Source organism: Micromys minutus (assembly GCF_963924665.1).
Source record: "Micromys minutus genome assembly, chromosome: 31".
Classification (NCBI taxonomy): domain Eukaryota; kingdom Metazoa; phylum Chordata; class Mammalia; order Rodentia; family Muridae; genus Micromys; species Micromys minutus.
The window spans coordinates 26,882,670-26,908,084 of record NC_137966.1 but is presented as its reverse complement, the minus strand read 5'-3'; the positions used below and the strand labels follow the sequence as shown (position 1 = coordinate 26,908,084).

The window sequence follows — 25,415 nt, the reverse complement described above, 5'->3', positions numbered from 1 at the left end:
GGAGAGATGTAGATGCATTATAGGAGATGCACTTGATCTCTGTGGGTTGCTTGGTCTGCAATTAGTATTATAAACTCTAGAGCTGGAGAGATGGGAGTCAGCTGGTGCCTGTCATTACTTGTGCCTAGCACACATCTCCCTCTGAAATCAGTGGGTTTTGCTGTGATCGCTGTCCCTCTCTTAAGTAAATGTCCTGGTCCTTAAGATGGTCCCTTTGACAGGGGACCCCAGAGTCCAAAATAATATGGAGCACATATCAGGTACCTCATGCATATAAAAACATCTTATAACCTGTGACAGAAGAGTTCCAGACAGATGGACAGATGGACGTGAACAGGATTAACACTGCAAACCCATAGATCCACTCTGGGGTCTCACCTTGTATAGTCCATTATGGTATTAAGCCGATGAGCAATAGTGAGCACAGTACAGTCTTCAAACTGTGTCCGGATGGTGGACTGAATGAGGTCATCTGTTTCTAGGTCCACAGCTGCTGTAGCCTCATCCAACACTAGAATCTTTGTCTTCCTCAGCAAAGCCCTAGCCAGGCACACAAGCTGTCGCTGCCCCACACTAGGAAGGGAGAAACATCCAGAGATACTGAACCAGGCTTCGGGGTAAGAAACCTAGCAGATAGTCTCAGGGTGGGCTTTGGGCAGGAAAACAAGGCCATGCCCCATATTCACACATATGATGGATATTACTAATCACTCATGCTATACCTGATTATTTCCTGGTAAGCAAGAAACAGGCTTAGAATCATTCCCAACAAAAGGCCCAACAACAACAACAACAAAAAAGTGATATGCAAAGTATCAGCCCGGTTCAGTATGGTTGACAAAGACAGCAAAGGAAGCTCAGTGTCCACATCTCACTGAACTACAGAGGCCTTAGCACTGGCTGGACTCAGCTAAGTGCCTGGCCTTAGCAAATGGTGACCAAAGCTTGACATGGGAATGGACACCGAGGATGTTCATTTTTTTCCATCTGCCATCACCATGACAACATGCTTGGCCAGTCTGTTAGAGGATGGTCAGCTGCACCCCCAACCCTGTCCCACCCAAGATCAGCAATCCAGCCACTGGTTGACCATCCTAGCATTGAAGCAGATGGGAGCTGGCTTCCCTGATAACAGATTAACTGAAGCTGGCACAGAAGCAGGTGGGTAGAGTCATGCTTGCCTTCTTACCTGAGGTTCTCTCCACCTTCTGCACACTCATGGTTCAGCTTGTCAGGCAAGGCTGACACAAAGCCCTTCAGATGAGCAAGCTCCAGAGCCGTCCAGACTTCTTCATCAGAATACTGACTGAAAGGGTCCAGGTTCATTCGGAGGGAACCGGAGAACAAAACAGGATCCTGTGCACAAACAGCAGATGGCATGTGTGAGAGTTCAGACCTGGACGCTCCCCACAGACTGAAGCTTTCAGCACTTGCTCCCCAGCTGGTGGTGGGGATACAAGGAAGTGAAGCCTGACGGGAAGAGGTGGGTTGCAGGAGGCAAACTTTGATTCTGGCTGGGCCCCTACTTCCTGTTTCTTTGACATGGAAAAACCATCACCACACACCCTACTTCATGACCACACTTTTTCTACTGATGGACAGCAATCCTGTGACACTATGACCCAAACGAACCTCTCTTCGAGCAGGCTGATTCTATGAGGCATTTGCTACAGAGATCAGAAAAGTAAGAGCAGATGACAATCACCACACAGAGGAAGCTCACAGATGCAAGGCATGAGACGTATACACCAGAACAGAAAGAGGTTTTGGGGTCCCTCCAAAGCGTAAATTCTGTGGGCAAAGCATTAACCGGGTGGGATTTCTGTAAGAGAAAATGTCTAAAAACTCCTGGGTTAACTGGACTAAAACTAGTATTTTTACAAATTTCTCCAAACTTTCAGTATGCAAATCCTATGTTGCTTTTAGCAGTGGTATTTTGTCAGAGCAACAGAAAAAGAACTAATCAGTCACTCAACCTACCTCCAGAAGAGGCTCTCAGAGAAACTTAGGGAGGAATTATAACCACAAGCAATGCACTAGTGAACTGATACCCACAGGAATTGGTTTAGAAAATTATCTGTAGCTTAGCTCTAGAGGTGTCAGAAATGAACACACTGGCAGAAGACAGTGTCTTACTAAAGCCCCTACCACCATCAAAATCCACAGAAGTGATACAGTATTTTCACATAACCTACTCACAGGTCCTGTATACATCCATGTCTAGATGATGTACTACCTAGTGCCCAGAAAATGCTGGGGAAATAGCTATGCATTATTTAGGGATGAAAGTCTATGTATGGTATTATATGCAGATGCTAAACCTGGGGTGGGGAAGAAACCCTAGTCATGGTCTCCGTGACTACAGGTACATCCCACCAAGCTTGATGGCTTGAATTTGATTCTTAGAATCCACATGTAAAGGAGAAAAACAACTCCTGCACACTGTTCTGACCTTCACGCACATGCTCTGTTCCCTTTCTCTCGATAAGTCCATGAATGTAAAACACCATCCCCACCTCCAGTTGGCTGAGTGTATAAATGCAGAGCATGTGGCTTCAGTGTGCAGGACCCACCAGCCTCACTCACCTGTGGAATGATGGTGATCTTGAAGCGCAGGCTGTGCAGGCCAATATTGGCAATGTTTACCCCATCAATGATGATCTCCCCTTGTGCAGACTCGTTGATCCGGAACAAACCCAGGGTGAGAGATGATTTCCCAGCTCCTGTACGACCCACAATGCCGACCTGCAATACAGAGACTGTGGTGAGGTAGGACGGTATCTGGATCAGAGTGGGAGGTCATCTGGTTCACCCAACTGCCACCTTCTCCAGGATTCACCTTGAACAAAAAGTTGACAAAAAAAAAAAAAAAAAAACTGCCCTTTGCTTTGCAGACTTCCAAAGGCTAAAGATGTTTTATAAGTCAGTAAATATTCCCAAATGGATGAGGTACAGACACAGGAATGGTTAGCTGAATTATGTTATATTCAGTTACAATAGTCAGAAAATAATGAGGTGTTTCCCACACAGTTCCTCTTTCCTGATAGGACTGAACCATGATAACCCCTCAGATTCAAGCAGAGCCCTTGAACTTCTTTGATGTGACCTGGGCACTACAGCTACTGGCCAATCTTCAGGGACAGTTCTCTCTCCTACTTGAAATAGGCTCCCTCCCCCGCTAACGGTTATCTTAGCCCCATGCATGAAGACTCAGAGACTATGTCATGGGAACAGAACATGCTGACCCATGTGGATGGACATGGACACAATACAAATGGCTGCGACCCCTGACCACATTTCTGAGAAAATTCTACAGGCCATAGTCTGGAATGTTCTCCAGGAGTAGCTCTAGAACCACAAGAAGGTCCTAAAATCCCAACAGTTTCTATCTCTATGTCTACCTATCCTGATGATCACCTTACTACTCTAAAGTTTACAAACTCCAATGCCTTAAACGATCACCCAGGCACGTGGACCACATAGGAGAACTGGGATGAACTGGAGTGTGTGTGAGAAGGTTCTACACGTTCTAACTGTCCAAGAAAACCAAAGGGACCATTATATGAAATATCATGTACCTTTTAGTATTTATAGTTCATGGACATGTTTCCCCAAAACAGGTTGACAGGCCTTGTCCTTTGGCAGTCCATGGTGCTACCTGTTGAATATACTCTGTAGTCCCTGAGTGGCATACCACAAAAATCTGAGCCACAAAAGCTATCAAAGTGGTGGCAAGCCCCTCTTTTCTGCCCCAGCCAAGGGTCCCAATGCAGTGGGAAAAATGGGTGGGGGAAAAAAGCCACCAATCCCTGAGCAGAAAACTCACAATTTCCTGATATATGCCCCCAACCACCTGCTCAGAAGTTGAAATTTCACCAATTCTCACTCTAGAAATTGGAAATCTCTGCCCTGAGAAGTTCTATCCCCTCAGAAATCCTATATAAATATATAAACACTGTTCCTTTGTCCAGTTCCCTACCATTTGTACCTGGAAGCAGAGGACAGCCATCCCTCGATGCACCCCCCCCCCCCTGCCCAAGCCTGGATCCTCCAATAAATCTATTTCATGAGATTTTCAGTCTGGTGTGACTCTCTCATCAGAAGAAGCCAATAAAAAATAAATTAAAAAAATAAAATAAAAAGAAGCAATGAAAAAAGAAGCAAAGAGAAGGAGTGAGGCAGAGGGTCCTTAGTTCCTCAGCTTAGCTGGGGATCCCCTCACCTGGGAGCTGCAATGCTCTGCTGAGGAGGCTTCCTCTCAGAGCTGTGTGGTTCCTGGGCTTCTGAATTCCATGATACCCTCCCATTCAAGCAGAAACACTTAAACATTCGGCATCTTTTATATCCATGATTCCACCTAGTTAAAGTCCCTCAGTTTCAGAGCATGAGCTGCAATTAATGACAGGATTCTGAGAACCAAATTCAGGCCATCAAGCTTGGTAGGGTGTACCTGTAGTCATGGAGACCATGGCTAGTTTTGTTGCTGTTGATTTTTTTGTTTTGTTTTGTTTTCTGCATACAATACCGTACATAGACTTTCATCCCTAAACGATGCACAGCTATTTCCCCAGCATTTTCTGGGCACTAAGTAGTACATCATCTAGACTAGCATACAGGAGCTGAGAGTAGGTTATGGGGGTTCATGATGGACCTTCAGACAATAGGAATGGAAGATGGCACCCGGCCACCTTTTCTTCTTACTCCACTGACTATGAAGATGGGGATGGTATACACCCACCTTTTCTCCACCCTCAATGGTGACGTTTATGTGCTTGAGAACCAAGTCCAAGTCTTCTCGATACCTCAAGCAGTAATCCCGGAACTCTACACGGCCTGAATGGGGCCAGGTGCTGGGTGGAGCTGTCTCCTGGATTTGCCAAGGAGCCTGAATCACAAGAGAATAAGAGGAATCAGCAAATGCAAGCTGCCATCTTCAACTCTGGGGATCTGAACTCAGTCCTCATACATTTACCCACTGAACTGTCTCCCCAACTACCTCTAAGAAGTCTAATCAACTCATTTCCACTTAATTCTTCAACTTAGGAGGAAAATTTCTATACAGATAGAACTTAATTACAGTTTAATTCCCCATAACAAGAGTCCCTGTAAACCTCCAGAACAAACAGACGGCACTGGTAGGAAGAGGCTGCCTGCTGAAGGTTGTGAGCAAGAATGTTGCAGTTTACTTGGCAGTTGTGGGGAAACCATCTTAATTAATAAGAAAGTGGTGAGCCTGGAGCAACAATCAGCTTTAGGACTTTGTCTGTGACATCACTAAAGAAAAGAATGACAAGGGAAAAATTCCTTAATAAGCGGCACAGCTCAAAGGCCTGACAGCACCTTGGGGTCTCATATATGGACACTTGGTATCTTAGGGAAAACAAGACATGTGGATGATTTTCTTCCTCTAAAACAAGGCAGTTCTAAGCAAGTGTTAAAACAGAACAATCCCAAGAAGGCACCCAGCTCCTTGTAGGTAGAGGACATACACGACGTGTCTGAAAGGTCAAGACCAAGAGACTAGGCTGGGGTCCTATCTTACCTCCTTCTCTGTTTCAGAATATTCTTTCAGTCTCTCCACTGCCACAATGTTGGTCTCCATCTCAGAGGACATTCGAACTAGCCAGTTCAAGTATGCAGTTATCTGCCAGTGAAGAGAACCATGTGGGGTCTCATAGGAAAATGTGGCTTCATTTTCATTAATTATGCATCATGATATCATTTCAACAAGCACAGAAATGAGTAACACACACAGAGCCATCACCCAGAGTGGACACTATGCACCTCTTAGGCATATGTCACCTTCCAAGATGACACATGGTCTACACACGTTATCAGAAAGAAGTCAAGTGCTATGAGATAACTGTGTGAGCAAAGCACTTGCTGAGCGAGCCAGGTGACCTGAGTTCTACTTCCAGAACAGTAAAGGTGCAAGCAGAGAAATGACACTGCAGAGTGTCCTGTGGCCTCCATATGTGTCATGTGGCACACCCTCCTGGAAGAAAGGTAGAGTAGGAAAGGACAAAAATAAGAGAGGGAAGGAGGGAGGGAGGGAGGAGGGGGAGAAGAGGGAAGGGAAAGGTAGACAGAGAAGTCATATAGGACACAAAAATATTTTGGAACCAGGTGACCAGGTGATTTTCATGTGATGGTTAATGTCCATAATTAAACCCAGTGCTCCAGAGACTGAAGCAGGAGAATTATGCTAAGTTCTAGGTCAGCACCAACATCATAAGATGCAACTAATAGAGGGAAATTCATAGCTTTGAAAGCATCGAGTCACTGAGAATCTTTTGACTAATGAAAACTGTAGGCCATGTGTCAGAATTCCCAGACTCTATCTATGCCTTTAAACTCCATTCAAGTCCTTTCCTTTCCCCACCCTGCAAGTAGTCAAAGCCAAGGAGACCATGCAGCCCAAGAAAGACCTTTACCTGCAGTGAGTAAGACACGGAGAGACCCACCAAGCCAGCACTGAGGCTATGCCGGGAGATGACTGCAAACAGGGCCGCAAACAGCACAATGCAGTTGCCCACACACTCCAGGCGCACAGCCAGCCACCTGTAAGCAGATACATAAAGGAGATATATAGGAATGTACCAGACAAGCGCACAGGTGGAGCTGGGCCCTTCTGCTAGTTGAGCTAAGTCCCCAGCACTTCTTAGCAAAAGACCTTGTGGATACCATGAATCCAGGATGTGGGAACTGGATGGGGGCAAGAGAGCACACCAAGGGCTTGTGGGATTTAAAGTCAACAACTCTTCATGAGTCTAGCTTGCTCAGGGACTAAAATAGAATTCTCTAGAAACAATCCCCATCCCAAAACATCAAATTTTTCTTTAGAAAGATGGACTTTTTTCTTAAGAAATTATTAAAATCGAAAGGTAATTCCCTGGAAATTCCTAAGATGTCATCAACTTTAAGAGGCACTGCTATTTGCAAACAAGAATCTTGGGACAGGGGCAGAGCTCAGTGGTGGATCACTGGCCTGACATGCACCACAAAACAATATTAACAGATAATAATAAAATAAATAAAACCAGTCCCTTGGCAAGAGATGGCCCTCAACATGAAGAAACAAGGCGCTTACTCCACTGAGCTCTTGAGACCACCTCATCTGCACCTCACAATGCCAAGGTTATGTGGGTTCTCATACTTGCACAGTAAGCAATTTTAGCTATCAAGCCATCTCTTTCCAGATCCTAGATGACTTTACTTTGGAGACAAGGTCTCATTCCATAGCCTGGCTGGCCTGTAATTTGCTAGGTAATCAAACTCATGGAAATCTTCCTGCAGGTATGTGTCACCATTAAACTTTATTTCTCTCCCAGAAAGAACTAAAGGCTGAGGAAGGGGCACTCAGCTAGTCTCCTCTATTCTACCTGTTGGCCACAATGCTGGGGTAGTAAGCCTTCTGGTTCTCATCCACTTTCAGGTCACTCTGGCGAATGAAGCGCTCCTGTTCCTCAAAGGCACGAATGACACTGACGCCCAGCAAGGTTTCATTGAAGTGTGAGTACACAGGGGAACGGCTGACAGACTCCAGGCGCTTCAGCTGTCGAGAGGAGGCCACATAGAACCTCTGTGGGAGAGAGACATGATCAGTGCGGATCCGTCATCCCACCCTCCTGGGGTATACTGAGAGAACCTACACATAGCTCATGACCTCCAGGGACCAAAATTTTGAAGATACGCTACTTACCTGGTGAACTGTAGGACAGTAATGTCAATGACACCAATGTGTCCCGCCTGCCACCTATAAATGCTCTTTCTTGCTTTTAGGTGGAGATAACAAGGCCAAGTGACCTCTTTAGGTCCATGGCTAAGAAGCAGCAGGATGGACCTGAACTAAACTTCAAGCTGGCCTCTCAGAAGTCCTCTACATGCCTGGGTCTTTGTTCTCCCAATAGGACAGGGTTAGAAGCAGGTTTTGTGGGACTGGAGAGATGGCTCAGAGGTTAAGAGCACTGACTGCTCTTCCAGAGGTCCTGAGTTCAATTCCCAGCAACCACATGGTGGCTCACAACCATCTGTGATGGGATCTGATGCCCTCTTCTGGTGACAAAAGACACTGTCTGAAGGCTAGAGACGGTGTACTCACATACATTAAATAAATAAATATTTAAAAAAAAAAAAAAGCAGGTTTTGTAACTGCCAGACCTCTTTAATCTTCATTTGCTACCTACACAGAAACCTGTCCAAGTCACTGTACTGTCTTAGCTTTTGATTCTTCTGTACTGTAGCAACACGGAAGCCACTGGGCACAGTGGGCTGTGAGGAAAACAGAAAAGAGCCATGGTTTCTTCTGTGTGAGTCCCACTTTTTTCATGTACACACTGCACATGTCACACACACATACATGTCAACAAGCATGAAACTTAAGAACTCCACTAAACCAGAAGGAGTCTGAATCAGAAGCCTCACATGATGGTAACTCCATACATTTGCCCATCCCTGTTCTCCTTCAAATTCACAGCCTCTTTCACTAATCATTACTGCATGCATTAAAGCTTATGTACACACACACACACACACACACACAGGCACATTTACACACTCTTGCACACACACACCTAAATATAACCTGTTTGAGTACAAATAATGCTACCTGTAAGCATTTTTTCAGGGCTGACCCGTTGGCACTGGACAACCAAATGGTGTGTTCTTCCTTGGGAAGGACCACTTCTCCTGTTCCTAGCTTTACTCTGTTGCCTATTGTCTTAACGAGGGTAACTACTACCGTGATGAAACACCATGACAAAAACAACTTGAGGAGGGAAGGGTTTATTTCACTCACAGTTCCATACCACAGTTCCTCATCAACAGCAGTGAGGGCACACCAGGCAGTAGTGCCACAAGCCTTTAATCCCAGCACTCGGGAGGCAGAAGCAGACTGATCTCTGGTCTACAGAGCGAATTCCAGGACAGCCAGAGCTGTACAGAGAAACCATGTTTTGGGCAGGAGGTGAGGGGCAATAAAGGCAGGAAGTCCAATAGAGCAGGAACCTGAAGGCAGGAGCTGACGCAGAGGCCATGGAGGAGTGCTGCTTTCTAGCTTGTTCCCATGGCTTGTACAGCTTGCTTTCTGTTAGAACCCAGAACCGCCAACCCAGAGATGGCACCACCAATAACAGGGTAGGCCCTCCCTAACAATCACTCATATGAGAAAATACCCTATAGGCTTGCATACAGCCTAGTCTTAAGAAGGCATTTTCTCATTTAGATTTCTTCCTCTCAGATGACTTCACGTTGTGTCAAGCTGACATAAAACTATCCAGCACACCTGTATAATATATAAGGGTTGAGGCTTTGTAGGCTTTTTCTATCCCATTTTGCATGTTTAGAGATTTGCCAATTCTTGTCTCCATGTGCCCCATCATATCAGGACAAGTACCAACCTTGGTGGCAAGACCAGCTGAGAATTCACATCTTGAACCCTAAACATAAAGCATGTGAACAAACTGGGAATGGCACATGTGACTTTTAAAACCTTCCAGCAAGACCAAGCCTCCTAACCAAACAGCGCCACCAACTGGGAGCCAAGTGTTCAAACACCTGAGCCTATGGAGCACATTATCATTAAAACTGCCAGGCAGGTTGGTTTTTTTGTTTTTGTTTTTTTGGTAATTTTAAAAACAGGGCTAATGAGAATTGCTCAGCAGGTACAGATAGCTCAGATCTTACTACATAAACCTTGTTCTTAAATCACAGCCCAAGATGGAAAGAGAGAATTGACTACCAATGTTGTTCTGAGACATCCACAACTGTACCACAAGCTATTTATTTCTCTGCCTGCATGTTACTGTGTTTATCTTCCCGGATCTCTTTTCCACCTTGGTTTCTGAGGCAGGCTCTCCCACTAAACCGAGCACTCACTGACTTATTAGACTGTCTGGCTCATGAACCCCAGGGATCTTTCTGTCTCTGCCTCACCCAACACTGGAATTATAAACACACTTTACCTGCCTTTCTTTAACTTTTATTTTTTAATTTATACTAACTTATTTTTGGAGGGCAGAGGAGGGAACATTCATGCTGTACAGCATCTATGGATGTCAGAGGCAATTTGAGGAAGCCAGTTCTCATTTTCCACCATGTGAGTACTGCTTGGTCACTTGATAGCCCAGGAGTGGCTTTTTCTAGGAATCAAACGCAGGTGTCTTCATGCTTGCAAGGTAAGCACATTACTCCTTCATGTGGCCCTGAGGTCACACCATTTCTAGTTTCTAGTGCTACACTGTGCCTGTTCTGAAGTGGAGCCTTCAGGAAGCCTACCAGGCAGCCATGAGGCCATTTAGCACATGCTGGTAAATGCAGTAAAGATATTCTAGTAAACAGCTGGCAATGATTTAAAAAAGCTGCCAGAGAAGTCTAGGAAATAAACTTTTTCCCTACAATTTGATCTTTTTACAGTAACATCATTGACCTGCAGTGTGAGGAAGCCCAGGTATGGGATGGCAGTACCAAGGTCCCCAGACAAATATTGACAAAACCCAATATTTGGTTGTTCTTGAGACAATGTCTTGCTATGTAGCTTTGAACTCTCCATCTTCCTGCCTCAGTTCCCTAAGTGTTGGGAAGACAAGCAAGTGCCACTAAATGTTTACATTGCCATCATTCCCCAACAATCTCAACGTCCAACTTTATGAGCTCTGAGCTCACACCTCAAAACTACCATACAGATTCAGGGTCCCACTCTTGGTACCAGCTGAGTCTCTAACCACTCACCTGCTGCCTGAATATGCAATCTACACAGACATGGCCCAAGAAAGTAAACATATGCAAAGAAAGAGTGTTTACTACAGAGGAGACGAGGCATGAACCAGAACAGCTGCTCTTCTCCTGGTAGAAACCAGTAGCTGAAAACCAAAATGTCCCCTGCCCTCCCTTGCAAATAGCAATGGTCACACAACTGCGCTTAATGACTAGATGACTTAAATTCTGATCTAGTGACCACAGGTCTCTTTTCTATTCCCTTCTGTTAATCTCAAGATCTGAGCTACACACATGACAGATATGATAATTTTGGAGCATGAAATCAACTTAAAGATTGAAGATTTATGTGAACTCAGCAAAGCAGATCAAAACAAGGAAGGTATGAGTGGCAGCAAGAATAACCTGGGGTATTGACTGACCCAAAGGACTACACCAGTCTCAAAATGAGTTTCGTCCTAATCTGCTGTGAGCACCAACATCCACCTCCTGATGAGGCTGCTGTTTTTCATGTCTCCATGTAGAGTTTTGTATTTCAGTCTATTACAACTGCCTAGACAGCTGTGAGCATTCTCCCTAATACATACTCACAAGAGTTAACACTGGTGAGAAAGAGAACATGCCTAGCTACACTTAAGTGTTCACAGGAAACAAGAGTGCCATGGTCACATTCTCACCAGCCCTCCCGAAGACAGGTAGACAAGGGAGCACCTGAGGCTCACCTGCACAAAGAAGTAAACCAGACCCAAGGGTGGGATGATGACTGCAGCAATAGGCGTGGCCAGCAGGATCACGATGACAGCTCCAATGACACTGAAGAGTGAGCCCATGAACATCTTGATGACCTGCGGGATCATGGAGTCCACTGTGTCCAGCTCCTTGGAAAATCGGTTCACTAGGTTCCCACTGGGTGTACGCTCAAAGAAACTCATGGGTGATCGCAGAACATTGTGCAGCAAGTCCAGGTGCAGGCGACGGGAGGCAAAGACACCCCCAATGGACACAGCCATAGAGTAGCCAAATATTGCCACACCTAGGATAGCGAGATGAGTGTGAGATGCAGGAGTGTGAGCTGCAGCACAACCTGGTGTCTCGAGCAAGCCAGTGACAGTGGCCCTCACTGTGCCCTGTGCCGCGTTTCTGAAAAACTGAATTTCCCTTTAATTTTAATGAACTAAAATTCAAATCATTTCCCATAGCTAGCGATTACTGCACCAGGCAACATAGCTCTAATGGAAGATGTTAATGCTGTGTGAATCTGGGGAAATGCCATATCTTCTCTGTTCTTTGCTTTTTCTAAAATATAATATAAAGGCTGCAGCAGTTCCTAGCTCTGTGGGGGATGGGGGTGTTATAGATAGAGAAACTCGAGGCATTACACCTAATCTTGTGAGGGTTTATTCCCAAGCTATGTCAGAGACCAGCAACATCTGTGGTTCCTTCAAACAGCCCACACTCCACGGTCCACAGAATTCTTTCTGGGACTTCTATCTGAGCCTCTTTCACCAGGAACAAGAGAAAGAGGGGTTCTGGAGCTGGTACTTCCAACCCTGTCAGCTGGTCCACTCATGTTACCTCATCTGTAAAATGGGGACAGTGACACTCAGCTCCAAGCCATAGCCAACACTCAGTGCTTTCCCAGCAGCAGCCTGAATGCAGGAGAACCACACCAAGTGAGAAGACTCACTTACTGCCCGCACAAGTGAGTCAGGAATAGGGAAAGGACATGTGTACAAAGTCTGATGAGCACACAGACCTACAGCAAGATCACACACTCTGGGCTACTTCATTTAATGCCAGCTCAACCAGCAATTAGGCATGTGGCTTGAGATGTGAGGCTCTTTGAAGAAAGGACTGGGAGGGAGGGAGGGCATGAATTCAGCAAGCATTTCAGAGTCTAACTTGTGGCAGGTTCTATCCATTTGGTCTGATTCAGTTTGGAGATGCAAAATTTTCTTAGGACTTGGAGACTCAGTTATGAAATTATGAATGAAGCAATCTCAGCCATACCTTGCAAGATGCCCAAGGCCCCATAGACACTCAGTCGAAAATCCCTGTTCTCTTGAGTCCCATTGACAATAGGGAGGTCATCTGTCCAGAGGCTCAGCCAATAGTTAGAGGCCAGTGCGGATACATGGTTGCACAGGAAAAGGAAGATACTCAAGAAGGAGATGAAGAGGCCAATGGCCTTCATGTAGTCCCAATACACTGACAGCTGCACCTAGGACCCAGAGTAGTAGCATAAGGTTAGCTATTCCTGAGTGACTCCTCACAGTCCAGACTCTTGAGACTCCACCACTCTGTTAATCAATGACATCAGCCAGCAGGTAAAGCCAGGCTTTCTGCCTCCCACAGAGCTTCTAGTCAAACACCTGAATAGGCTGTTACTGTGTCACCAATCACCCACTGAAACATGTAATCACAGAAGGTCCATAAAAGGCACAGAACACCATGCAAGTGCCCAGGTGAGGAGGTGCCGGGAAGTTTTCCCTGAGGAAGTGAGCTGAAGAGTCACCAGTTGTGAATGGAAAACAGGCATGAAAGGGGTGGCCTTCCAGGTGTGAAGGCCCTGGGGTATGAGGAGCTCAGACAAAAGTGCAGAAGTGGCTGCAGCTGCCCTGTGACCTGGACGGTCCCATTCAATAGTCCAGGCTGCTCACAGCCAGGTAGTCATGAGACTGAAGTGCCAGCATGGATTCACCAGCTCAGATCCCAACTCCAGCAAGTCACTTAATGTCTGTGACTTTGGGCCCTGAGAGGTTTGCTGGGAGACACACATACCGAACAAATCGTTCTACACTGCGCCTGACTCACCTGTCCTGTCTGGGCCTTGTCTGCTTCCATCAGCTTCCAAGTCTCCTCCTTAGCTCCAGCCTTCTGCACTTCAGCTGTGCTGCTATGCTGCTGGCCAGTATCCCCGCTGTGAGAAGAAGAACTGCTGAGATGCCTGTTGTGAAGGAGAGGAGGGTGTCAGTCAAAGAACCTTAGGGAGTGCAAGAACACACACCTACTTGTGCCCCTGTGTTTCCAGGGACAGGGGTGTGTATGTCATGAATGGGGGCTGTGGTGGTGCGTGTGAAGAGTAATGGACATAAAGTGCATGGGAACAATCTTCCATGTAGCTCGGTTGGTAGAATGAAGCTTTGGGTTCAAACTCTAGCACTGCAGAGAGTAGGCACAGTGGCACACACCTGTAATCCCAGCATCAAGAAGACAGAAGCAAGAGGATCGGGCATTCAGGTTCATCCTTAGCTACCTATCCAGTTCAAGGCCAGCTTGGGGTACATAAGACCCTGCATCAAAAGAAAAATCTCAAACTAAACTGAATCAGTCTTCTTAAGGCAGTTTAGACAGAGCTTAGGGCCACTGACTCAGAGCCTCTGGGCACTGGCTGAAATCTGAGCTGGGCATCTCTAGAGTTGCAGAACTGGCAAGCCTCTGTCTGTTTGAAGTAAATCAAAGCCCAGGAGGCTGTAGGCCAACAAATGTGCCTAGTTCCCAAAGCAGTATCACCATTAGTGTGACTGACTGTGATCATGTGCTGGCTCACAAAACCCAACAAGTCAGGCCCTGTATCAGCTACCTGAAGACACAAATCATGTGGGGGGGGGGGGGGGGGATGGGGGAGAGGGCTCGGAAGTAGGAACAAACAATTCAAGGGCAGGTCTTAAGGGTTATAGGTCAGTGCTAGTCCTTCCTGGGAAGGCCTTTGAAGGATAGTGAGGCAGGCAGGATGTACAGTTATTCCAAATTTCTGGGAGCTGTGCTGGGTAGAGTGAAGAGCCACCTGTCTCTTCTCAGATCTCACAGTAGATCCTGGGGCAGGAGCAACTCAGGGCTGCCACACACACACACACACACACACACACACACACACACACACACACACGCACACACACAGACACACAATGCTTACCTGTGCAGGTGCTTCCCTACTGTCTCTGTCACCAGCATTCCATTTTCTACCAGCTTTGACTCCTTCCCTGAACCACTGACACCTGGCAGAAGACAGGCAGAGGGAAGAATGTGACATCAAGAGCTGGGCAAGGACAAACAAAAGGCCAGGAACCCAGTCACTCCCAGAAGAGACAACTGCAACTCTGGGTACCAAGGAGCTTGAGAAGAAAAATCATATTGTGTGGAGATCCACCCAAATCTCAGAACCCCAGGGAGGTGCAAGGCTCTAGTACTGACTGTTGGGGACTCACGGCACGAGGGACCATGAGTAAAATGCAGCCACTCACAATCAAGTTCAAGTTACTGAGGAGAAGCTGGAGCCAAGGCAGAGAGGGTAGACAGGCTGGAGTGTGCTGGACTCTTAAGCATCCAGTAGGGGTCGCTGCTTAACACAAGCTCTGCACCCATGTGATGTCAGGCTGTGTAATGAGAAGGGAGGATTCAAAGTTTAAAACCAGCCTGGGCTACATTTTGAGACCCTGTCTCAAAAATAAACAAATGCCAACCATTGTGACAATGGCATCTACCATGGGCAAAGGCCCAGAGGCCCTTACTGCCAGAACTCACACCCTGTGTGGTCCAATTACACAGGAGTTGCCCAGAGCCTGGGGAAGCAGGCAGGCCTGATACAACACCCATGTCTCTAGTAAGAGGATTTTGATGTCTGAACAACTGGTGAGACCACATGGGGTCAGCTGCTAGATGCCTGCACTAATCCCAGAAGGATCCACTAGGTGTCAAGATCGGAACTAAATAGCACTCGATGGTAGTTAGGGTGCCTCCCACTCAACAGCCACTAATCTGGATTCCCACTCTACACTGGCTTCTCCCTTCTTTCATACTAACAGAAGACAGAAAGATAATTAAGGCAGCAAAGACTGGGGCACATGTGTGTGCTCACACACACAAAGGATGCTCACAAATAACAGCTTCTGAGGTGGGAGTGGCTCTGTAAATGACCACATACAACAGGAGCCTACATGGATCCCTACAGAAACTCAGTTCCAGCCGTCAGGAACCTAGGACTGTGGGATTGAACTTTCACTTAGCTGTGTGCCCTGGGGAAATGCAAAATCCTCTAAATGGGACTGTAGCTGACCCTCGTATGAAGCCGAGGCTGAGGTGACGTCACAAGGTTCTGCTTGTATGAACATCTGTGAATATGTTCCAGGTAATTCTGGACCTGGCTAGGAGAAGACTCACTCCTTTAAACATGCCCTTGAACATCAGTGTCTGTTTATTTTAGTAAGTTATCTTGCGAGCATACATGTCTGTAGGAGTTTGGCTATGAATACATTTTTGTTTCAACCCCAGGTGTGGGATATGGGGCTGCTTCAGTTTGTCCACAGCCATTAACTATGACAGTCTCATGCTCTAGGAGGGGCGTGATTTTTGCCAGCTGCAGGCAGTTTAATTCTGGGAGCTCTGGAGAGGAAATAAACGCTAGAGACCCAAGAGGGGTAAAGGGGGCTCCTAAGAAGAGCAGTTGCTGCTATCTAAACACACACACACACACACACACACACACACACACACACACACCACTGTTGGTATGTTCACTATTAATGGATTGCTGAATTGCTGGTTTGCTAAACTGTTGGATATTCTGATGACAAAGACTGAACTTGCTCCTAATAAACAGGAAGTAGCCCATAGAGGTCTAGGCCCTCTTTCCCCTCTTTCTCTCCTACCTAATGTTGAGGGAATGGGAGAAATTGGGGTAAAATAAGGGTTGAGAGGTAGAGGTATTAGAACCCAATATTTTTAAAGTACACCAACACATTTCTGTGTGTATACACATGGACAGAGGTTACTACATCTCAGCTGCTGTTTCTTGGGTCCTGTCCATTTTGGTCTCTTCCATCCTGGGGTCAGTGACTAGGCCAGACTGCATGGCCAGTGAGAGCCAGGATTCACCTATCTCCACTAGTCTAGTGCTGAGTTTATAAGCATACACCATACCTGATGTTTTACATGGGTCCTGGGAATCAGAATCAGGTCCTCATGCTTTTAAGGCAGTACCTGACTCACTCTTACCTCCACAACACAGCCACAAACCCCAAAACAACCATGTTACTAGGGTGAAAGATAATAAGCAAGACTTCCCAGACATAAGCAGGTACAATCATGCACGGTACACACCCTTGAACTTTTGTGGTGGCTCCTTCTCCACCTACCAAGCATCCATGGACTGAGGCTCAATTGTGCAGAGGGAATCCAAGATCTTGCTCACCTCTCCCTGTTACCCAGTGTCCCCTTGCCCAGGTGGTGCTTGTCAGAATCCCTCTCTTGAGACCCTTATGACCACCTGTGGTCATAAGACCAAGGACCACTCCATTTCTCTGTCCTAGCAGGCTCTGCCCACGAGGCCTCAGTCCACTCTATCTCTAGGTCTCTGCCTGACTGGTTAGCTATGCAAGTCTTTGTTTAAAATAGGTTGAATGGGTTTTGTTGCCTATCTGAGAGCCCTTGGTCTGAAACTCAACCCCACACTGCTGCATATAAGAGAGAGTAGGGGCCCTAGTATGGCTATCAAATTTTGCTGCAGCATACTCCTTATCTTAATTAGGGCTTCACTGCTATGAACAGATACCATGACCAAGGCAACTCATATAAGGACAACATTTAATTGGAGCTGGCTTACAGGTTCAGAGGTTCAGTCCATTATTATCAAAGTAGGATCACAGCAACATCCATGCAGGAACAGTGCTGGAGGAGCTGGAGTTCTACATCTTCATCTGAAGGCTACTAGCTGAATAGTGACTTCCAAGCAGCTAGGGTAAGGGTCTCATTGCTCACACCCACAATGACACACCCACTTCAACAGGGCCACACACCTTCTAATAGTGCCACTTCCTGGACCAAGTATATACAATCCATAACACTCCTGCTCCACTCCCAAAGTCCCCTGTATCCTTCATGCCCAGGGATGTATAAACAGCTTTTGAACCCTGTCTTTCCCCTACCTTTCTGCTGTGTGCCCAGCATTTCCCACTCTGACCTGAGAAGTATGTTGGCCAGGGTCACTTGACCTGGGAGATAAGCAACCTTGGGTTTGGAAATACATCCCAGAGTCACCCATAAAGCCTCAAGATGAAATCAGAGCATCCCAGACTCCCACCAAGCAAGTAGCAACAGTGACTTTCTCAGGATGCCTGCAGTTCAGCACCACAGCCCAGATGCTAATGAGCTTCCTCACTCACTAATAACTCCACTACCTGGAAGTCATGAGATTTGGGAAAATGTTAAGAGCCATAGGCAATGCCTTCTCTGTGCTTCTACTTAACTCACATGGGAGACTAGAGAGGTAAACTGGGCTTCAGTTTCCCCACCCAGCCTGGGCTGGGTGGAGCCTTGACTCTTCTCCAAAAGCTCCAATTATGTTTAATCACCAAGAAAGCAGAAAAGCCAAGCATGGTGCCCAGACCTACAGTTCCAACTACTCTTGAGACTGAGTCAAGAGGGCGGCAAGTTCAAGGCCAACCTGGGCAACATCTCAACATGAAAAGGAGGGCTGGGGGTACAAGTCAGTTACAGGTTTTTCCCAACCTTCACCAGGGTCTGGGTTTGGTCTCCAGCATGGGCAATAAAGAAAAAACAGGAGGGTAAGTATAGCTCACAGAGCATTTGCTTGGCACAAGCAAAGTCTTGAATTCCATGCTGTTGGGGGTATGGACCTGGAAAGAGCTGCAGTTGGGGAAGGACGACAGATGACAGGCTGAGGAAGAAGTGACAGTCAGAGGCGGGCGAATCCTTCACCCACAGAGTCTTCCACTGGGCCAGCATGAGGATCAACATGAAGGTGAGACAAGGCCGCCTTCATGTTCAGCTCAGATGTGTCCCGGACACCTCCTCAGGGTGTGTGGGACCTTTTCTCTGGGTGCTTCCTATCCCTCACTCTCCTTCACCAAAGCAGGTAGCACCATGACATTCTTTGTCTTTAATCTGTCTCTTCTGCCAGGGTCTAGAACACACACTATGTTTATCTGCCATTCTGCCGCCAGCCCCTTGTGCACCACATCACATACACGAGGACACTGGAAAGGGGCACTATTTAATACAGCTGACACTTTGTATACCTCTGATGAGAGATGATAGGATGACCAGTGACAACCAGTAAGGAAGTGGAACTGACCCTCCAATCCCTCTAGGGGCACAGCAGCCACATCCTGCCCTCAGAGTCTAGGTACAACATTTGTGATAAAACCTGAGGGAAATGAGCAAGCAAGCTTGGCTCTTTTATTCAGATGTTTTTATCACCCTATTAGCACAGGGGTCTCTGACAGACACACAAGTGAAAATGGAGAGTCTAACTCAGATCAGACACTTACCCACTGAACAACTGCCCTAGTCCCTTACCAGTATTTTTAAAATGGACACATTAGCACATGAAAGTCACAAAATATCCCTAAGTCTCTCCTAGCACTAAGTCGCAGACTCTACAACCCTCCCTACACCACAGATGCACTGCCTGGCCATGCCCACCTGCCACCCTCCAGCAGTCACCAATAGCTCCGGTACTCAAGAAGGTTCCAGAAGTCCTCCTGGGCTCCCTCTGAGGGAACAGCTCAACTGCCCCTTAGTGGACTCCTTGGCTTTTTTGCCCCAAAACAGATCTATATGATTTCAGCACCTCCAGAATCATTCCCAACATCTCGAGGTGTGAGGAAGACAGGCAGCTGCTGAGGGAACTGTGCCCTGCAGGAGGAGCTCTCCGCATTTATTGCTTAGGGTGATGGCCAGGAAGTAGGGCACTTATGTGTTTCCCAAGGCAAGAAACAGGAGGCAAGGCTGTCTTCAAACCTGTGATCCTCCTGACTGGGCTGGGTGAGACAAGTCCGTATCAGACCTGGCAGTAAGCTGGGTGGCTGATGTGGAAAATGACCCCACCAGTGGGCTAGGAATGAAGTGTTTTCACTGCCAAACAAAGTGACAGGCATAGAAAATAAGAAACTGGGGTCAAGGAGAGGGTTTAGTGAATAACAGTACTTGCTGCCAATCCTGAAGTGAGTTTGAATCCCTACAAGTTGTCACACACACACACACACACATACACACACACACACACACACACACACACACACAGAATAAACATAGCACTTTTTTTAATATAAAAAAAGTCAGCTAAAAAATGCACAGTCCCCATGTTGTACACAAAGGGCCCTCACAGTTGGGTTTGGGGGCAAGGACAGACGGACACAGATTTCAAGAGACAGACTTCCCTCACTAACAGGGTTTCAGGAATATCTTTACACATCGAGTCAGAAGTGGCGAAGTGGAACAGTAACAAAGAAGATTGCCACAATCCATCACCTGAGCTAAGAGATAAGGACAATTCTGCCTGAGAACAAAGAGTCAGACTTAGGGCATGAACATGTGGAAAAAACTCAGTCCAATCAGATAGGGAGGCTAACAAGAATGCAGGCAGTCACAGAGGCAAAAATAAGACACAGACTCCTCAAGAGAAACCTCACTATGTCTCCAGCACACACCAACCTCAGACTCAGAGTCCTCCATCACTCTCCCAGCTGCTGGGATTACAGTATTTTAGCTTTTCTTTCAGACCACTGGGAAGCAGAATAATTAGCAACAGCCAACAAGCAGAAGCAATGCCTGTCCCCACCCCTGTGGACGCGCAAGCCTTCCATCTACAACACAGTGCAGTACAATGCAGAATTACGATGCAATGCACGGGCCTTGAGAATGTGAGCTTTGATGAAGCCAGAAAACAGCATATTGCAGGCATGAAAAGTTCAGAGCAGGACGGATAGAGTACAGGAGCACCTGCCAAGGCATGGAGACTTGGCTTTCCTTGGAAGCGACCAGATGTTCTAAAGTTAATCATTGTGCTTACAAGACAGTATGTTAACAAACAACAGTTGACACAAATTCAATGGACATAAGTTTGGCGTTTGAATTACAGCTCAATAAAGCTTTTGTCTCAAACTCCCAGTGATCTACCTGTCTTAGCCTCCCAAGTGCTGTGATCAGAGGTGTCTGTAATCCCGGTGTCTTAATATGACATTTATTAAAAACCACTATGGGTGCTGGATCTATGGCTCAGTGGTTAAGAGCACTGACTGCTCTTCCAGAGGTCCTGAGTTCAAATCCCAGCAACCAGTTGGTGGCTCACCACCATCTGTAATGAGATCTAATGCCCTCTTCTGGTGTGTCTAAAGACAACTACAGTGTGTGTGTGTGTGTGTGTGTGTGTGTGTGTGTGTGTGTGTGTGTTTAAAAAAAAAAAAAAGGAAGAAGTTTCCTGGATTGGACCCCACTTCTTAAAAAAATAAAAAAAAATTAAAAACACATATGATATGTATGCTGGGTACAATGGAACATGTCTTTAATCCTACCACTTTGAAGGTGAGGCCCACCTGATCTACACAGAAAGTTCCAAGCCATCCAAGACTACAAAGTGAGAACCTTTCTCAACCTTCAGCAGTCCTGTCCCCTACTGGGGGGAAAAAACCTCTAGGAGCCTCTGGTAACACCCAAAAGCTGACATGGAAATGAACCCCACACCCCCAACATGAGACTGAACGTAAGACCTGCCCTCCTGCCAGTCACTTTGTGCCCTGAGAAAGATGTTTCTTCAAGGATTCAAGACTTTCCCCCACTTGGCTAAGAGCCATGGTTTGGTGGTTATTACTTTAGTTCCAGAGGATCTGACTCCCTCTGGTCTCCATAGGCACCTGTACAGTGTCCTCATATTCACAAACTATATATATATATATATATATATATATATATATATATATATATATATATATATATATATATATATATATATATATACACACACACACACACACACACACACACTTAAAACAAAAAATAAATAGTAAGAATTGTCTACTAAGTTTAGACTGAAATTCAAACCGATTCCTTCAAGGTCCTTCTGGGTGAGTACCTCACTGTCTCATTTCCTGTCTCCTACCCTGATTCAATGGATAGCCTGACCTGACCACTGTAGCCTCCTGTCCATTTCTTAAAACAAGCTGGTGAGGCCTTTGCATACGCCTACATAGTCTCTGGGCTGCGTCCTCCCCATACCTGTCATCCCCTCAGTCTCCCAATGCCGATGCTGAGTCCCTGCTCTGATGAATCCTTCTTCTACTTCTACATTTTGAGACCCATTAGGAGGGAGATTTTTGTCATCTTGTCACCAAACCTGAATTGTGTGTGCCCCCTATAAATGCCATATGAAGTCCTCACCCTCAGCCTTAGACTGTTACAATGTCTGAGACAGAATCTTCAGAAAGTTTACTAATCCCAAAATATGTTACACTGTAATCAGGCAGGCCGACTACCACTACACTGCTTTCTTCAGAGGTGGCTGTGAGCCAGGCATGGCAGTGCATGCCTGTAATCCCAGCATTGGCAGGAGGATCAGGTGGATGGGGACGGGAGGGATGTGAAAACAAACAGAAAGGCCTGAGCATATTACAGCCCACTCTCTACAGCCAACCCCCAGCTTCAAAGCTCTTGACATAAAAATTGCTTTCAGTGGAGGGTATGCAATATGGGCTAAGAAAGAATAAGTACTTCATATACAGTAGGTGCTCTATAAATGCTCAAATGGCCAGGTAAGTGGACAGCACACAGCTGTTTTCTTAGTGACACCAACCTCACAGGTTAGTCCTTAAGACTGGAGGCTGCCACTTGCAGGGTCCCCATTCATTGACTTTAATGAGGGTTTTACCCCTGGGACACTGCAGAAGTAGCCCTGTAGCTCCATCTGAGAGCCATCTACCTAGAATCTGTCTGGAAACAGGTGGGATAACAGGCAGGTCCCAGACAGGCTATAGCTAGCTGGAAAGCTGACAAACAAGTTTCAGACATTTTATAACAGCTGTAACCAAAGCAGGATGCCCAGATCAAAGGGCCATCCCAGTGGGCTGGCATCATCTCTGTGCATGCCAACTAAAGCCACTATTCCCACAGTGCAGGTAACCAGAGGGTCCTCTGAGGAGAGCCTATGTGACTAATAGGATAAGAGGCTACCTGAGAAGGCTGCAAAATGGTCCCTGACTCACCAGAAACTGATGTAGAGACCCAGGCTGCTGGAACCTGGCACTTGCTTCCAAAATCCCCCAGCAACAAAGTCTGAAGAGACAGATTCAATCGGCAACTAAGATTCAGGCCATCAGCAGAGCTCCAGGACAGTAGATGAGACAGCTACCATGGTCTGGTCTGTGGTGCTGTGTCCAGAGAGCAGTACAGCCATGACTACCCAGCACTCAGGACACCCCAGATGCCCAAGACCACACTAATCGCCAGCACATGACAGGCTGTCCCTGCTGCTGTCACACTGTTCTTTGGGGGTAAGGGTGAGGGTAGAGACAGAAACAGGTCAGTCTCAAGGAAGGGCTCCAGGACACAAAGCTGAGGAACATGGACACCCTGAGTGTTCCCACTCTACATAAGGCCATATCCTACAAGTTACAACATGGTTGTCACTAGAACTCAAATACAGAAAATATATTTTTATCCCCTTTCTAGCCATTGAAGAACCGAAAGCCCACAGGAAAAAGTACTCATCTTGAGGTCACAAAACCTCATGAACTGCACCCCTAGAGTGCAGGTAAGACCCTCCCATAAGCAGCTATAATGATCAAGACCAGCTCCTGAAAGTTCTGCCATTCTTACTGTCATCCTCCGAAGCCAGGTCCTGCTCAGCGTTGGCATAGGTGCGCAGGAACTCAGCGAAGGCCCCATCCCGGTCTAGCAGCTCCTGATAAGATCCCATCTCTGAGATCTTGCCGCCACTCATGACAATGATGACATCCATTTGGGGAAGGTAGCTGATACCATGGGTGACCAGGATCCGTGTCTATGGGTAAAACATAGACCTGGCCCCATCAGCACCATGAAGGAGACACTGCCACAGCCCCATTGAGACTAGAAGGATTTCAGGGCATGGCTCACATCCAAAGGCTGTGGGCTGGCATCTCTCTGTCTCTGTCTCTCTGTCTCTCTGACTCTCTCTGTCTCTCTCTGTCTCTCTCTGTCTCTCTCTCTCTCTCTCTCTCTCTCACACACACACACACACACACACACACACACACACAGAGCAGGACTCATCCTGTATCAGGCAGGAATAGCAGGAAACAAAGAGGATAGAGAACATAGACCTACCTGGTCTATGGAGATAGAGACAAAATGAACCACAGGCATAGAAGCAGCAATGGAGGTAAGGGGAGGGCAGTGTAGAGGGAAGGGTAATGCAGAGATTTGGGACGACTATTTGGGAAGGAAATTCTAAGAGGAAGACAGAAACTACTATGAGTGTGGATGAGGGGATAGTGATACCACCACACTCTCTGTATTAGACAGCCCACTGTGTGTTTGCAGTACTGGGGACTAAAACCCAAGAGCCTCTGCACACTAGGCAGGCACCCTACCATGAGGCTACATCCCCATTCCTTGTCTTTTAAGGTAAGTTCTTGCTGCATAGACCAGGCTAGCCTAACTCTTCTATCTCAGTCTCCTCAATGCTGGGCTAATGGGCACACACTACCATGCCTAACTCTGATGTTCATGTTTTAGACAGAAACTTTACCTATCCTTCCAGCTCAACCCCACCACAAAATTGGTCTGTGATGCATAGTTCTGCTTGTTTGCCAAGCTGGTAAAACACATGTTATCAGTGAAGATATCAATAAATGACAACCAATCTCTTCTTGAAGAGCTAGGTCACAGTTTAAAAATTGATACACACAGCATAACATTTCTAGGGGAAAGGGTAGGAATACTTGCTTTGGGTTTGTTGTGTTTTTTTTTTTTTAAACCACAGCATTCCTTTCTACACACATTGCTACTTTATAATTAAGAGATAAGAGCATCTCTTATCACTCTAAAAAACAAAACAAAACCCAGGATCATAGCCTGTTTCCTCCTAAGGCTGGCTGAGCCATCTTCCTACCCCAAGCTCTACCCTCAGCCTCAGCCCTGCCGATCATGGAGAAGGAACAACAGCCTTACTGAAGGCCTAGATGGCCTCATGAGGAAGAAATTCCTTTAATACCAATGAGGCAATCAATTCATACAGGGCCAACAACTCATCTTACAAAAACCTGGTAAGATACCTGCTGTTGTGGAGCTGACAGATGGCTCAGTTCATAAAATGCTTGTCACACAAGAATCTCAGTTTGATCCCCAGAACCCATATGAAAAAGACACAGTGGCACACCCCATAATCCTGCCGCCAGAGAGGTAGAAACAAGAAACCGGAAGATCTTTAGGGTCAGCATAGTTTTAGGTTCAGGAAGAGGCCTTGTCTCAAAGAACAAGACAATGATGATACCTGAGTAAGGACACCCATGGTTGACTTCTGCCTTCCTGTATACATACACATATGCACACCAGTATATACATACTGAGCAGGCGCGCACACACACACACACACACACACACACACACACACACACGGGGGGGGGGGGGGGCGCGGAGCATGAAAGCAAGTCCGAGAATCAAAGGCTTGTCCAAAGTCACACTGCTAATCAACTGAAGTACTAGCCTTGGGAGAATACCTTGTTCTTCAGTAGGCCCATGGGACCAACCACCTTCTCAAAGATGTGCTTTCCAACATGTGCATCCACAGCCGAGAGGGGGTCGTCAAAGAGGTAGATGTCAGAGTTACAGTACACAGCCCGGGCCAGGCTCACACGCTGCTTCTGGCCCCCTGACAGGTTCACACCCTAGGAAAACAGTGGGAAGAGTGGGTTTCCTGGGATCCTCAG

At 46.6% G+C, this 25,415-nt stretch overlaps 1 protein-coding gene across 4 annotated transcripts in view; it reads right to left on the bottom strand.

The window, feature by feature from the left end:
• ABCC1 (ATP binding cassette subfamily C member 1 (ABCC1 blood group)) overlaps positions 1-25,415 on the bottom strand; it is a 99,941-nt gene that overhangs the window by 1,351 nt on the left and 73,175 nt on the right. For 3 of the 4 annotated variants that reach the window (XM_080942158.1, XM_080942159.1, XM_080942160.1), the window contains exons 18-30: positions 25,206-25,373; positions 23,323-23,506; positions 14,630-14,711; positions 13,528-13,660; positions 12,724-12,934; positions 11,436-11,746; positions 7,383-7,582; positions 6,435-6,561; positions 5,543-5,644; positions 4,739-4,885; positions 2,587-2,745; positions 1,190-1,356; positions 379-573 (exon numbers count right to left, since the gene is read on the bottom strand). In XM_080942158.1, the coding sequence (XP_080798284.1) occupies positions 379-573; positions 1,190-1,356; positions 2,587-2,745; positions 4,739-4,885; positions 5,543-5,644; positions 6,435-6,561; positions 7,383-7,582; positions 11,436-11,746; positions 12,724-12,934; positions 13,528-13,660; positions 14,630-14,711; positions 23,323-23,506; positions 25,206-25,373 (2,186 nt within the window). The remainder of the gene's footprint in view (positions 1-378; positions 574-1,189; positions 1,357-2,586; positions 2,746-4,738; positions 4,886-5,542; positions 5,645-6,434; positions 6,562-7,382; positions 7,583-11,435; positions 11,747-12,723; positions 12,935-13,527; positions 13,661-14,629; positions 14,712-23,322; positions 23,507-25,205; positions 25,374-25,415) is intronic. The other variant, XM_080942161.1, reaches the window with a different exon arrangement.